The sequence below is a fragment of the Macadamia integrifolia genome, chromosome 3 (genome assembly GCF_013358625.1).
Source record: "Macadamia integrifolia cultivar HAES 741 chromosome 3, SCU_Mint_v3, whole genome shotgun sequence".
Lineage (NCBI taxonomy): Eukaryota > Viridiplantae > Streptophyta > Magnoliopsida > Proteales > Proteaceae > Macadamia > Macadamia integrifolia.
In genome coordinates this window covers 4,644,602-4,660,833 of record NC_056559.1, presented here as the reverse complement: position 1 = coordinate 4,660,833, position 16,232 = coordinate 4,644,602, and the positions used below count along the sequence as shown (strand labels likewise).

The 16,232-nt window shown below is 39.6% G+C and overlaps 1 protein-coding gene across 4 annotated transcripts in view; it reads left to right on the top strand.

Moving 5' to 3' along the window:
* The window catches only part of LOC122073269 (MORC family CW-type zinc finger protein 3-like), a 57,655-nt gene extending 42,850 nt beyond the window's left edge, over positions 1–14,805 (top strand). For 3 of the 4 annotated variants that reach the window (XM_042637826.1, XM_042637825.1, XM_042637828.1), the window contains 2 exons: positions 4,655–4,812; positions 14,406–14,805. In XM_042637826.1, the coding sequence (XP_042493760.1) occupies positions 4,655–4,812; positions 14,406–14,662 (415 nt within the window). In that variant the 3' untranslated portion in view covers positions 14,663–14,805. The remainder of the gene's footprint in view (positions 1–4,654; positions 4,813–14,405) is intronic. The other variant, XM_042637827.1, reaches the window with a different exon arrangement.
* The last annotated feature ends 1,427 nt before the right edge of the window (positions 14,806–16,232 follow it).

The window sequence follows — 16,232 nt, the reverse complement described above, 5'->3', positions numbered from 1 at the left end:
GGGGATAGGATTAAACTCGGGAGACCCAAATACTATTATGCTTAGTAACGTCTTCCGAATGAGCTTGAGGATGGTAGCAGAATTAATATCAGAGATTCTTCCAAGGCCGAGGCCACCCTTAGATTTGGGGAGGCAGACTTTATCCTAGTAGATAGGCCTGAGGAAATGGGAAGAGTTGACACCTTACCAATGGAAGGAGCAGAGGAGGGGTTCGATAGATTTGGAGGTGGCAGAAGGGAGAGAGAGAAGACACAAGACCAGTAAAGATACAAGGATTGGAGAATTGATCTAATGAGAACTAGGTGGCCAACGAGGAGAGAAGCTTTCCTTTCCACAGTTGGAGCCTCCTACTAATTTGATCAAAGAAAGGAGTGCAATAGTGAGTGGAGAGCCTAGAGGAGATCAGAGGTAAACTGAGATATTTAACGAGAGAGAACCAAGGAGAAGCTCGTAAGCTGGAGAAGCCTAGCTTGGCCAGAGGAGGGGACACCAGAAAGGAAAAAGGGTAGATTTGAGGAGATTGATGGGGAGACCAGAAAGGGATTCGAAAAGGCGAAGGGAGGACATGATAGAGGAAATGGAGCGGTCTGCCTTGGAGAAAGATCATAAGATCATCCACAAAAGCAAGATAAGTGAGCATGAGAGATTTGCATTTGGGGATAGGGGATAGGGGAGATGCTGATCAGTGGAAGATTGGATGGATCGGGAGAGCATCTCCAGGGCAAGAGAAAAGAAGAAGGGAGAAAGGGGACATATTTGCCTAATACCCACTGAGGAGGGGAAATAACTAGCAAGACTGCCATTCACTAAAACAGAGGAAGGGGAGGAGATACAAGAGTGGATCCAGTGGACAAAAGAGGGGGGGAGGACATCTGGAGGACTCTAGAGTAAAATTCCAACGAATGGAGTCAAAGGCTTTATGGATGTTAATTTTGAGAAGAGCAACGAGAGAATGAGATTTCCGATTGAAGCCTCGAACAATCTTGTGGAAGAGGATGATGTTATCAGCAATGCTTCTTCCAGCAATGAAGGCTGATTGATTTGCGCTAACTAAAGAGTCAATGACTTGCTGAATTCTATTGGCTAGGATTTTGGTAATGAATTTAGACATCATATTGCAAAGGGCGATTGGTCTAAAGTCAGGCATGAAGATGTCATTATCTTTCTTGGGGATGATGCTGAGGAAGGTGTTAATACCTTTGATTTGATCGGGTAGAGAAAGGAGCTTTTGATGGCACAGATTAGGTCAAACCTAAAGATATGCTAGCAGGAGGAGAAAAATTCCATACTAAAGCCATCAGGGCCTAGAGCCTTGTTGGACTTGTGAGAGAGAACATCTGCAAGGATCTCATCTTCAGACAAAATGGCTTGGAGGGAGGGGAGGAGATGATTAGGGATGAATTTGTTGAGAAGGCTTGGAGGGATAGGGAGGAAGGGGGAAAGGAGAGGGCTGGAAGAGGAAAGAAAAATAGGAGGCTTCGTCCTTGATGTCCTCAGGACTGAGAAGAGGGGTACCATCCCGCAAGACCAACTTGGGGATGAAGTTGGCATTGGTTCTAGCCTTGAGGGAGTGGTGGAAGCAAGCAGAGTTGGAATCCCCAAGCTTAAGGCCATTTGATTTTGGATTTTTGGCGGAGGAAGCTTTCATCCTAGGCAAAGGATAAAGGAAAGCTCAACGGAGACAATTCTTTCTTCTCCGCAAGGAAGGGGTTGAGAGGATTGAGTTGAAGACTAGCTTAGATGAGATTTAGCTTGTCCTTGCAGCAGGAGACATTTGAGTTAATGTTACTAAAGGAGAGTGAATTTCATCTTTTGAGGATAGCTTTGACATTTCTCAGATTTTTGGCGAAAGCAATGAGGGGGGAAGCAAAGGCATGAACAAGGACATTCCAAGCCTCATTAACAGTAGGGAAGAAATCCTGGTGAGGGACCACATGTCGAAAAATTTGAAAGGCTTGGGGCGAGAGGAGATATAGGGCTGAATATGGAGAGTGATAGGAAAATGGTCAAATATGGCTGGGAGGTCGAAGCAGGTGTGGGAAGGGGGTAGGAGTCAAGCCAAGCTTCATTAACTAAAACCTTGTCCAATTTACAAGCAATACAGGCTTGACCAACTCTGCAATTATTCTAGATGAATTTGGATCCAGACCAACGAAGGTCGTTCATACCGATTCATCAATGCAATCATTGAAGAGATCTACAGGGAGGAGGTCCATGGGGTCCCCACCAATCTTCTCAGAAGAGTGTCTGATGACATTGAAGTCTCCTGCCAGACGCCAAGGGAGGGAGCCGTTAGGGGTGCAAAGGAGCGGAGATCAGATCAGAGGGACAATCTGTCGAGAGCTTGGTTACTTGATATCAATATCGGGTATCAAGTATCGGTATTGGGTATCGTATCAAAAAGGTATTTTTAAGAGACTTATCGTATTCAAGAGACACAAGATACAAATAAAAATGGTGAAGAAACATTTGGAAATGCTTAGGATATCGGAAAAATATAGTTATGATCAATTATGAAGCATATAACACTATAAATAAGTAATATGTAAAATATATCATGTACAAAAAGGAGAGCTGAGTATGAGGAGACAAGTGCATTCATATATATATATATATATATTTTGATAGGTACCTACTCTATAGAAGGGTGGGGAGGAAGGTAACAACTAGGAGGTTTGAACTAGAGACCTCTTGGTGAGTTTGGGCTTAGCATACCACAACTTCACCAATTGTGCTAGGCAGTTGTTGTTACAAGTGCATACAATTGATTATATATAAAGGATGAGTTCTCTTACCATATCATATCGGTTTTTAAAGAGACAATATGTATCAGGTAGTATCGGCTGATACGGAAAGATAATTGATGCAGGAGCGCTTCAATGGATCGACCAAAACCCGTTCAAGAGCGCGGACCAAAAACCAGATCCGAGTTTGGTAGTTGATCAGTAGGATATTCAGAATATTTATTTTATTTGGTAAAGATATGTAAAACCAGATCCAAGTTTGATAGAAATCTCCAATTTTGGTTTATTTGTGTTTCTATTTATTAGACTTTAATTTGGGAAGCAATTAGGAGTTTCTATTTCAGTTTAGGTTTTCATTAAGTATGTTTTTATTTTGGTTTAATGTAAATTAGCATGTAACCCAAGTTATGGGGAATTAATGAATTGAAGAAGAATTAAATTGAATGGTTTGGCTGTAACCATCCTCCCCCCCCCCCCCTTTCTCTTATTCCCTCCTTGTCCAGCAAGACAGCTTTCCCCTCCCCTTTCTTCTTCCCTGCGATTCCTCTTCCTTATCCTCTCATCCTCTTCGTCTCTTCTCTCCTCCCCTTGTGTGACCTCTTCTTATCCTTGCTGGTTATTTTGGTTGAAACCCCTCTCCCTCTCTCTCTCTTGCAATCGGTCGCTTCCCCTCATCTCTCTAATTCTCTATTTCTTCCCTATGAAACCTCCTTTTCCCCCGTTTGTGCGATTCTCTCTCTTTCTTTTCATTATATTCTTCCTGTTTCTTCTTCAATTCTCTATTTCAGTGTTTTCCCTGCTAGCGGTAGTGTTCAACTCAGAAGAAGCTTGCTGGAACCCTCATCTTTGATCTGTTCAGCCGGAAATCTTGGGTAAAAAGATTCTCACCTGGGCAACTCAAATTCCCCAAGCTTTGGCTTTTAATCCCCTTCACATCTTGATATTAAACCTCAGTTTCAGAACTGTTCCCTAACCTACCACCAGCTGTGGTTGCAGTACAGTTCTTTTCATATTCCCCTAATGGTTGAGGCTGCAAGTAACAGAGGATAGAGATTCAGTGGGAGAGATTAAGTCTTCAAAGTCCCAACTTGATTCAATTTGTAGTGAAGGAGATTTCTTCTTCGAAATAGATCTCCTTTACTGCTGGAACATTGAAAGCTAGAGGTTGAAGATGAAGTCCCCTTCCCACGATTCTTTTAAGCCTTCGTTACTATTTTATTTCAATATTAGTGACCCTCTCTTTCTCCCCTCTATTACAGCTTGCCATTGAAACTTGCCCCTTCCTAGTTTACCCCTATTGAATAAATAAAATCCGCTTTCATGTCCCTTTTAATTCTCTAATTGCTCCTATAAAATCTCTTTAATTACAAGAGTGCCATCTCCTATCAGTAACTTCAGTTTATTTATAAAACTGCCATCATTCCTTAGTGATTGGATTTTGCACTCTTGGGTGGGCCCCCAGCGATCCGAGTTGGGTCATTCGGGACCCACCGGTCCCGCATTAATAATATAAACCTTGAACCCAGTAACCAACTAATCCTTAGCTGGATAGGAGACATTAAAGTAAAATCTTAAGACTTAAATGAAGATTGAAGACACAAATTTAACCCATATGCAGGTGGGGAGTTACAATTGAAATTAACTACTTGACTTGTAACTGAAGTAAGATAACTAACTAATGCAATGAGTCTAAAATAGATTGGACTAAGCCCACAAATGGTATTCTCAGCCCCCACCCCCCTTCCCCTTCAATTCTACTGGCTTGGTTCCCTCCCTTATTCTTGCATCATCTGTATTTTGTTTAATGTCAAAAATATCAAAATATCCTTTCTTTGGAAATGGTGCTTATAAGATGGATTCTACTTGTTTGTTGCAACGGTATCAATATTGTTAACTGTATTAATTAACAGTAATGTGTGTAGGTTTTGTCAACTGCCACCTTTCAAGGGAGAATGTGCGAAACCTGAACAACAAACTGGTCGTGGAATCATAACTATAGATGCTAAGAGATCTCAGTATGGTACTAACGACACCGTGCAGAAATTCACTGCCAAAAAGAAATTGCAAGGTAGCTGATATTTGTCCTTTTCATTCTGATCTGTATCTGTTTTTTCACCCTCCCTGACATGTCAATAGACATTAGAGTTCCAATAATGAAAAGGAGAACACCAACTATGCTACGCATATGGAACGAAAGGTGAGTATTAATATAGAGAAAAAGATTGAGGAAATTTAGAGGTACGGATTAGCAGCAACCAGAAAACTGGTACAAAATTCAAGCTAAAAGCCGCAGCCCACTGGTAGAATTGATCTTGAATGTTCTGTTCTGTCATACATCGATTTTAAATAGCAAAATCCTTCTGAATTAAGACAAACTACCCTCATATCCCATACTAATACTTAATTTGTAAACTGTTAAAAAGTATCGTGTGGTACTGTGTACCGTGAGATAATGTGGTGGTGTTGGTAGTGTTGATTTGTAAGTTGGTATTATTGGACCATCTGAAAGGTTAACTTGACTGACAACCTGATTTCTGAAATCGCCCAAAATTTTGAGTTTAAAATTTCAGATTCCTATTATATTATTGTTGGATCATATTTCTTTATCAGATGTCTTGTATTGTGGGCCTGTTCTTCCCTATTTACTACTATATATGCCCAGTTTTGTAGACCTATCAGAAGAGGTCTTCCTATATCACTTGGTGTTCTGATCAGAAGAGGTCTGCCGCTGGTATTGTTCATATATATTCTCTTCAGGACTCGCTATTTGATATAATATTGACTGCTGGATTTTTTTTTGGGTGAATGAAAAATTCAGTACGAAAGAAGAGAAAACAGAATGTACAAAGGCCCCAAAGGGGGGAGGGAGGAAACTGGCACCAAGCCCAAAAAGGCAACAAAACCTCATCAATCCTAGGGGTGGGGGGAGGGGGCAAACCCTAGGGCAGAACAATGAGCATGTTCCTTGGGGGAATCCCTTACAAGATAGTGTGAGAGCATGGCTAGCTTAAAACTGACATCAAAGAAGACATTCCAAATCTTATCAAACAATCGGGAGTTGGACATCCATCTATAAAGATTTCGTTCCATCCAAATGTTTTTGAAGATTTCTTATCAAAACCAAAACTGCTGGATTTTTTATTGAGTGTATCTAGTACTCTTAATCCATAATGAGTGATTCCAAACTCCCTGTGCATGGTTGGTAAGGCGTCGTCTAACTCCCTGTGCACAGTTGGTAAGGCATCATCCAGTTGCCTTGTTGGTTGTAGCCTTGGTTTTTTCTCCCCTCCACTACCTTGACAATTATGCCCCTGTGGAGTGTGGACTCCTTCAACATCCAAATCATGTCTATTAAACTCAAAGTTGGTGCATCAAATTACTTAATCTGGGAATAGGTTGTTAGAGTGTATATCACTGTCAAGAGAAAAATGTATCATCTGACCACCCCCTACTATGACTGCTATTATCTGGAGTGGACATGAGAGAATGCCACAATACTTTTTTGGCTGTGGAATAGTACAGATCCTTTTTTGGCTTCCAATGTGACGTTTCATACCACAATTAAGGGGTTCAGGGTGACCTCAAAGAAACTTATTCTCAGTGTCAGAACATATCTAGGGTATATGACTTATATAGTCATATGAGAAATTCTTCTCCTTCAAGCAGAGTGGCAAATCCATTGCAAGGTTCAAGAATTCTTTTCGTTTCGGTGTTTTGATGCTTGAAAACCACCGAAATATCGCCAAAACGGTGTACTTTTTCCCATATGTTTTGTTGGTCATTTTGGGAGTCTAATGGCTGAAGTGGCTGAAATGAGCAAAACGAAATGATTGAGATGGCCGAAAATTCAACGAAATAGTGCATTTTTTGGGCTGAAGTGAGCAAAATTTCGAACCTAAATGACCAAGATGATATACTTTTTGTGTTTTGTATGCCATTTCGTTTTGGTAAAAAAAATTTCGACATATCCGAAATTTCGGTGAGATATCGCCGAGTTTTCGAACCATGATCCATTTGTGATTACTACAATTCTTTGAAAGGCATGTGGGAAGAAATCAATGTGTTCCAACCTGTCTCTACTGGTATTGAAGTCATTAATCTCAACTGCTGAGTTCTTGGTTGCCAAATTATTATATGGATTCACTCTGACCTTCAACCAGTGAGCATGGTATACTTGAGTGGGATCAACAATTGTCTACTATTGCTACTACTACTACATATGATCAAAATTCTACTGTGACTTCATCCTTGGACATCAATCAAGCAATCAAGCAATCAAGCTTCTACCTTTAGAGGTAGTTAATTTGTTTTTCCATTATGCAATGAACCCAACCAATTACTTTAACGTAGTCAATAGATTGTGATATCTTCCTCTCTATCCACTGGTACCTTCGCTCATTCAAGTATTGGTGCACTTCTTGTTTCCTCTTCTTACACACAAAAAATTTGGATAAAACACCCACTCATGGGTCATTGACTTTAGTGCCCCTTCTTATATGACTGGTAAGTCCCATGTACTTTCTTCACTTCAGAAAATTAATCAACCCTCTAGAGTCATACTTGTCAATGGATCGTCTACTAAAGTATTCTCCTCGGGTTGTGATATTTTGTCATCTCTTCCTATGCTTAGTCTGTTCTTCATGTTCCTAACTTACTCTAAAGCCTTATGCATGTTATTCAGTTAACCAATCCCTTTATTGTTCAATAACTTTGTGTCCTATCTGTTGTGTTTATCATAATCTCCAAACAAGGAAGATGATTGGTGGAGGGTGTGAGAAGAATTGTCTTTATTACTTTGACGGTGTGGCTTCAAAAATTTCTTCTAGTGCTTCTAGTGTGTCTTTCCCTCTCTAGTGGCATTACTGGTTGGGACATCTTTGTCTTCCCAAGCTTCAACATATGGTTCCCAATTGCAAGCATATCTCTGAAATGATTGTGAGGCGTGTGAGCTTGGAAAGCATCATCATACTTCGTTCCCTTCTCGTGATGTCTCGAAGTTCCTTTTTATCTTCTTTAGTTCATTCTGGTGTTTGGACCATCGTGTCAAGAGTCTGGGTTTTCTACTTTGTTGCCTTTGTTGATGATCACTCTCGAATGACTTGGTTATATCTTTTAAAGGACTGATAAGAGTTAATGTTTATTTTTAAACACATTTATTTAAAATAAAGATTAGTTTGGTGTGTCAATTAAATCTTTCGCTCTTAACAGTGCTCTTAAGCTTACTCAGTGAGAAATAAATGAGTTGTGTTATAATCATCATGGGATTATGCATCAAACTAGTTGGACATATATTCCTTAGTAGAGTGATGTGGCTGAGAGGAAAAAACCAACATTTGTCTGAAGTTGCTCAATCTCTTATGTTTCATATGCATGTTCCCAAATTTTGTTGGGGTGATGTTGTTTTGACTACATGCTATTTGATTAATAGCATGTCATTTGCTGTCTTGGACAACCTATCGCCCATTTCTGTGGTTTTTCCCAACTCGTCCTTGTTTGGTTTACCACCATGTGTGTTTGGTTGTACATGTTTGTTCACAACCTTTTCCCTGGTCTTGATAATTATCTCCGTGTGCTACCAAGTGTGCATTCCTTCGGTATGCTTACATTTAAAGGTATATTATGATCTTGTTACGCACCAGAATTTTGTTAGTGCAGATGTTACTTTTTTAGAACTACACCGTATTTTTGTGTTGGGAGTCATAAAATGGATATTGTTCCCCTTGATCCTCCGCATATTCATTTACCCATTCTTCTTCCTGACTCCACAATCAACACCACCACTACTGCTTCTAATACTCCTAAGCAATTGCAGGTAGACAAGCGCCGTTTCAAGTTGACTTCAACAGTTCAGGCAGATCCTATAACCCCTCCCTCTACTTCATCAGAACCTTTTCCTTGGGATCCTACCTCCATTGATTTTCCAGTCGCTCTTCGTAGAAGTATGGGAACATGTACAAAAAAATCTAATGTTTCCTATCCTAATTCTATATTTGTTTCAGTTTCTCACCTTCCACCCTTCCTTCATACTTTTCTTTAGCTTTATTCACTGTGTTTGTGCCTACTAAGTACCAGGACACATTGTTACATTCTGGTTGAAAAAAATGCTATGGATGTAGAGATGGATGCCTTGTTAGATCGTAATACATGTGTCTTACTGACTGACCCCAAAGTATGGAACTTGTGCGGTGTGGTTGGATGTACACTGTCAAGTATCTACCAGACATATGGCGTTAATTATTTTGAGATCTCTCTAGTAACTCATCTTAATTCTGTCTGTGTTTTTGATATCCTTGGCTGTTAATCTTGATTGGCTTTGTTTGAATTTGATATCTAGAATGTTTTTTTTTGTAATGATTTAGAGGAGGTTTATATGGAACAATCTTTTGGGTATGTTGCTCAGGGGAGAGCGCATCTTGGTTTGTTGGCTTCACATGGCTATTTACGGACTAAAATAGTCCCCTTGTACTTGGTTTGACAAATTCAGCAAGGTCGTTGGTAGTTATGGGTTCGTCAGCGTGGGTCCAAGGTGGTTATCATGGTTGTGAATGTATATGATATTATTATTTTTGGTTATGATTCTTCTTGGATTGAGGACGTCGAAGCATATTTGCATCGACATTTTCAGATGAAAGATCTGGGCATTCTCAAATATTTCTTAGGTATTGAAGTTGTTCGTAAGATGAAGGGAGTTAGTTTGTCTCAAAGGAAGTGTGTGCTTGATCTTCTATCTGAAACTGATGTGTTAGGCTCTAAGTTTGTGGATACTCCTATAGAGCTTGGGTCGTTTAATGATAGACTTTGCGGATAAACATCAGTACAAGCAAGTAGTGACTTGTTGGAAAATTTAGTTATCTAACCATTACTTGAATGGATATTTCATTTGCTTTGAGTGTAATTAGCCAGTTCGTGGAAACTCCTAAAGAAGCCCACTGTGAGGCTACTTGTCGTATTCTGAGGTATCTCAAAGGTTCTCCCGAGAAAGGTCTTGATTATCGGCATCATAGTCATACGATATTATGGGTTACTCTTATGCTGATTGGGCTGGTGCTGATGGTGATCGTAGATCTACTACTGGATATTGTACGTTAGTTGGTAGAAGTCTTACCACATGGAAGAGTGAGAAGTAGACTACGGTGGCTCAGTCAAGTGCAAAGGCTGAATACAGAGCTATAGCTCATACTTCAGCTGAAATGATGTGGCCGAGATCTCTCATTCGAGAATTGGGGTTGTCGGCTGCTAAATGTATAAATATGTACTATGATAATCAAGCTGCGATTTATCTTACTACTAATCTGGTTTTCCATGAGAGAACTATGCATATTGAAGTCAACTGTCATTTTGTGAGGAATGCGGTTCTACTGGAAGCTAATTTCTACTCCATTTAGTAACTTAATTGATCAACTTGGCGATACGTTCAATTGGGCATTATTCAGGCTTGCGTTTCTTGGTGATTGTTCCAAGATGGGTATGGAAGATTTATATACTTCAGTTTGAGGAGAGAGTTAAAGTGTATCGTGTGCTACTATATACCATGGGATAATGTGGTAGTTTTGGTAGTGTTGAGTTGTAAGTTGGTCTTTAGTTATTTAACTTTTATCATTATTAGTCTTAGGTTATATTTAGACTTTGATCCTTGGTAGGTTTCCTACTAAGAGTATGTTTCTTAAATATAAAATAGGGGGCTAGACCACGATTTAGGTACTTCAACAATTCTCTATTGTGGCTCTAACTCATCTTCTTCTTTTTCTCTCCTCTCTTCTCATGCAGGTGCCGTTTTACAAGGTTAGTATATTCTCTCAAATACATCGATCCAAAGAAAACAACGATTGACATACTGACAGTCCTAGATCTCTATCAGAACCTTTTCCTTGGGATCCTACCTCCATTGATTTTCCAGTCGCTCTTCGTAGAAGTATGGGAACATGTACAAAAAAATCTAATGTTTCCTATCCTAATTCTATATTTGTTTCAGTTTCTCACCTTCCACCCTTCCTTCATACTTTTCTTTAGCTTTATTCACTGTGTTTGTGCCTACTAAGTACCAGGACACATTGTTACATTCTGGTTGAAAAAAATGCTATGGATGTAGAGATGGATGCCTTGTTAGATCGTAATACATGTGTCTTACTGACTGACCCCAAAGTATGGAACTTGTGCGGTGTGGTTGGATGTACACTGTCAAGTATCTACCAGACATATGGCGTTAATTATTTTGAGATCTCTCTAGTAACTCATCTTAATTCTGTCTGTGTTTTTGATATCCTTGGCTGTTAATCTTGATTGGCTTTGTTTGAATTTGATATCTAGAATGTTTTTTTTTGTAATGATTTAGAGGAGGTTTATATGGAACAATCTTTTGGGTATGTTGCTCAGGGGAGAGCGCATCTTGGTTTGTTGGCTTCACATGGCTATTTACGGACTAAAATAGTCCCCTTGTACTTGGTTTGACAAATTCAGCAAGGTCGTTGGTAGTTATGGGTTCGTCAGCGTGGGTCCAAGGTGGTTATCATGGTTGTGAATGTATATGATATTATTATTTTTGGTTATGATTCTTCTTGGATTGAGGACGTCGAAGCATATTTGCATCGACATTTTCAGATGAAAGATCTGGGCATTCTCAAATATTTCTTAGGTATTGAAGTTGTTCGTAAGATGAAGGGAGTTAGTTTGTCTCAAAGGAAGTGTGTGCTTGATCTTCTATCTGAAACTGATGTGTTAGGCTCTAAGTTTGTGGATACTCCTATAGAGCTTGGGTCGTTTAATGATAGACTTTGCGGATAAACATCAGTACAAGCAAGTAGTGACTTGTTGGAAAATTTAGTTATCTAACCATTACTTGAATGGATATTTCATTTGCTTTGAGTGTAATTAGTCAGTTCGTGGAAACTCCTAAAGAAGCCCACTGTGAGGCTACTTGTCGTATTCTGAGGTATCTCAAAGGTTCTCCCGAGAAAGGTCTTGATTATCGGCATCATAGTCATACGATATTATGGGTTACTCTTATGCTGATTGGGCTGGTGCTGATGGTGATCGTAGATCTACTACTGGATATTGTACGTTAGTTGGTAGAAGTCTTACCACATGGAAGAGTGAGAAGTAGACTACGGTGGCTCAGTCAAGTGCAAAGGCTGAATACAGAGCTATAGCTCATACTTCAGCTGAAATGATGTGGCCGAGATCTCTCATTCGAGAATTGGGGTTGTCGGCTGCTAAATGTATAAATATGTACTATGATAATCAAGCTGCGATTTATCTTACTACTAATCTGGTTTTCCATGAGAGAACTATGCATATTGAAGTCAACTGTCATTTTGTGAGGAATGCGGTTCTACTGGAAGCTAATTTCTACTCCATTTAGTAACTTAATTGATCAACTTGGCGATACGTTCAATTGGGCATTATTCAGGCTTGCGTTTCTTGGTGATTGTTCCAAGATGGGTATGGAAGATTTATATACTTCAGTTTGAGGAGAGAGTTAAAGTGTATCGTGTGCTACTATATACCATGGGATAATGTGGTAGTTTTGGTAGTGTTGAGTTGTAAGTTGGTCTTTAGTTATTTAACTTTTATCATTATTAGTCTTAGGTTATATTTAGACTTTGATCCTTGGTAGGTTTCCTACTAAGAGTATGTTTCTTAAATATAAAATAGGGGGCTAGACCACGATTTAGGTACTTCAACAATTCTCTATTGTGGCTCTAACTCATCTTCTTCTTTTTCTCTCCTCTCTTCTCATGCAGGTGCCGTTTTACAAGGTTAGTATATTCTCTCAAATACATCGATCCAAAGAAAACAACGATTGACATACTGACAGTCCTAGATCTCTATCAGAACTCAAAACTTCCATCGACTCTGTCATGGAAGGGTAAAATGACTCAAACTGTTGAAACTTGGACTTCATACTCTGTTTATCTGATATCTGAGATCAGATCTGAAACCAGCTATTTCCAACCAGATTTCAAAGCCTTAGAATTTTTCCTCTTATCCTAGCATGTTTCCGCTATTGCTTCTACCTGATTCCCCTCCATTTGGAAGAGAAACCAATCCTCAAGTTTTTGCATTTATGTAGCCAGAGGCTAATAAGGCAATAATCAGTCGCATTGCATGTATTGGAGATGCTCAAGGAGCTTGGGATGTCAACCACATAAGCATTATCATTGATATGCTGCAAAATATTTTAAGGCCTAGTCTTCTTAGGTTGCATCTTTTTGTAGTGACGACTAGAAGTCTCTCCTTCCCGAGGAGCAACATAACTTCATCGCCAGCATCTAATATTTCAGCTTGATGTTGTTGGTCAGTGGCGGCCTTGTATTTAACATTAGATTCTTTGAGATTCTTCTGTACTTGTTTATGCATTTAGCAATCTTCTTAGCCATATGGTCCGCAACAACGCTAATCTGGTACCTTTGGTGAAGGAACCAGGTCGAGGTTGTATTTATTGTCCATATACGATCCCAAAAGACCACTTTCCCATGGATTTTTTCAAAAGGTTAAAGGCATACTTAGTCACAACATCTTCTCGTTTCAGTGTATCGCAAGCAATACAGCAAATTAGGTAGCAAGCATCCTGTTTATTAGTTAGTTTGTCTTTTTTCTCCAAAAGAGGCATCCTGTTTATTACTTAGTTCGTATCTTTTCTCCAAAAGAGGCCTAGGAACTTGATATCACTGTTTGAGGTAATGCTCTTTTGGAATACCATTCAATCATACAATCTAAGAACAGATTTGTCACATGTGAAGCATCTGAGGTCTTCAACAGGCTCCCAATGAACCATCTTAGAAAACTTGTTCATGACTGTAAGGATTAAGTACATTTGGCGTTGGATACTTGGGAAATAGAAAATAAGGTAATTCAATGAACTCATTGAATGATGGCTTAAACTGTTCTTGTACATCAAGGGGCTGTAGTTGCTCTTCTTTTCAGGTGACTAATGTGAAATATAAACCACCTTGTCAAACTCCTATGGTTTGTCTTCTTTTTCCTCATCATTTGTAACAATAGTGACCCCTTTGGTGCACATTCAGGACTATGTAGGGTTATGTCTCTTGTCCTTGCAATGTGTAAAGGTTTCACTCATGAGATAAGCGTAGGACAACCACAGGCCAAACCAGCAAATATGTGGACCTTAAATTCTTATGTTTTAAGGTATTGTTATATGAAGATTATGCAAAAGCCTTGCTACAAATGTTCAAATTTCGGTGAAACCAAAATGAAATGACTGTCAACATATAAGGTGCTATGACATTTGGTTTTGGCAGGGGTGAAATGGTCCAAAAACAAAATTTTCGAGCCTTGCCTGTGACTATGACATTGTGGAATAAGTCATCAATGCGATTTTTTTTTTTTTTTTTGGGTGCAACATCAATGGGATTTTGAGTGGTGGTGCTTTTGCAGTCAAATAGTAGACATGAAACAGTGTCAATGATACTTCTACTTTTTCCTCTGCTTTTCGAACTGGGTTGCTTTAAAGCCACTTGGTCAAACTGTTCAATACCCGATACATGTGCACACTGCGTCTTTGAGAGCTTGTGTTGTGCTCGTGTGGTGTGCAGCTTTTTGCGCATTTAGTATAGATTTCCTTCTGCTGTATCCTGCATCATGTTTGAGTGCTCTATTCCTCTTGTTCTGATGTTGAGTTTGCTAAAATTTGTGGTGCCATAGATGAGAGTGAGGATGAATCCAGTCAGATAATGGCCGCAGATATAGGTGGGCAGTATGGGCCAGAATCGAAGACCCTTAGGACGGGGCCAGACTATGAGAGTGATTGTGACTCGAGGCAGATAACGGGCAAGGACATGGCTCCAGGATTGAAGAGGCCTACCAGGACAGCAAATGGGAGTGAAGGTGAGGATATTGGTCGGCGAGGATATAAGAGGCTTAGGAGGGGCCCTTCAAGGAGATGTAACCAGCCACGATAGAGAAGAAAGATGTAGAAAAGCACTGAGCTGTTGTTTCCCTTCTTTGTACATGCACCTTTTGATGAGGGAATCCTTCGCGGCAAGCCTGTATGTAAACTACTCTGTTTTCCAATCTATAAAAAGATAGTAAGCATTTTGTCTCATCTAAGTACCGTCCCCTGGATTCTGGCAACTGTTTTGAGAACCTTAAGGGTCATAATTACACATGCATGGCTGGAATCTCTTCTTAACTCACCCTCATTAAGATGGTAGTGGTCGTTTGAAGGGTGGAATCCCAACTTTGAATGGTTGGGTACGTATAGTACTTTCAAAGCTTTCTTTTTCTTTTGTTTTTGAAGAGTATCCCCACCTATTAATTATGTGCTGCCATTTGGATTGGTTGCTTGTCAAATTTAAATTTGGGGGAGAGTTCCCTTCAATGCCATTATGCAATTTCAGGCATCAGAAGGGTGTATTATGGGAAAACTGCAAGTAGGGGGAGATCTAGGACATTTTAAGGGGATGATGCTACAGTAACCTGGGTGGGAGGAGGGTGTCCGTGAGTATAAATATTTTTTATTCTCCTGATCTGTTGAGATGTGTTTCTCTTTCTCTCTAGTTTATTTAAATGGATACATGTAGCCGATCTCATTTAGTTAGAATAAGGTTGAGTTGTTGTTTGTATTCTTTTTTCATTCAAATTTATATGGATTAAGTTTTCTTTCACCAAGGAAGAGGAGAATCTCTTTATCAATGGTGATGGGGCACAAAGACATTTCATTGACCAAAATTCAATTCATAAGAAACTTGTTTCTTTTATTTGTTTATCAGAAAAATGCAACGTTATATTTATTCAAGATAAATGTCTACATAATAGACAGGAAATAAAGAATGTAGATCTTTAGAAAAGTGGAGAAAAAAAAAAGCCAAGTTGGGAGGGATCTATCAAGGCCTTAGCCCAACCCCAGCCCCACCTTGATCTCAGCCCTGGCCAGGTCTGAGTCTTGAAATGTTCAGGTGGCTTGGGTTCGCCCGGCCAAACGTAAACCCCTACAACCCTAATGCAAGGGCTTAATATTGGAATCAAGTTTATATGTTCAAGGAATTCTGTGTCCCATCTTGTATAATCAAGTAATTTCTCCAATTTTATTTATTTTCCCTATCGTGGCGCTATCATCAAGCTTAGAATCACGTAGGATTGGATCCAACCAATGAGAATCATTCTCCATTGATTCAGATTGAAATACTCTCAAAATCGATTGTAATCGTTTGGGAATTGATTGGACTCATCAGGATTTAAATTTAAACTTAGTCTGACTCAGACTTGATAAGTAATGAATCGGGGTTGATCCCAACTTCAGAGGCTCCACGAGTTGGTGAAATAGATAATTATAGGCTTACAAGCCTGCAACAGGGTCATGTTAGGTCGAGTTTCTTTAAAATCCCAGCAACATGTTGGATTTTTAACTTTTCTGTGCTTCGGTCCATAAGCCATGGTGGAGTGATAAAGGATGTATTTCCATAAGTCACAATGATTGGGGTTTTTAAAAGCCCGACCCAAGCTGACCTTGTTGCAACCCTAACGCTCCAG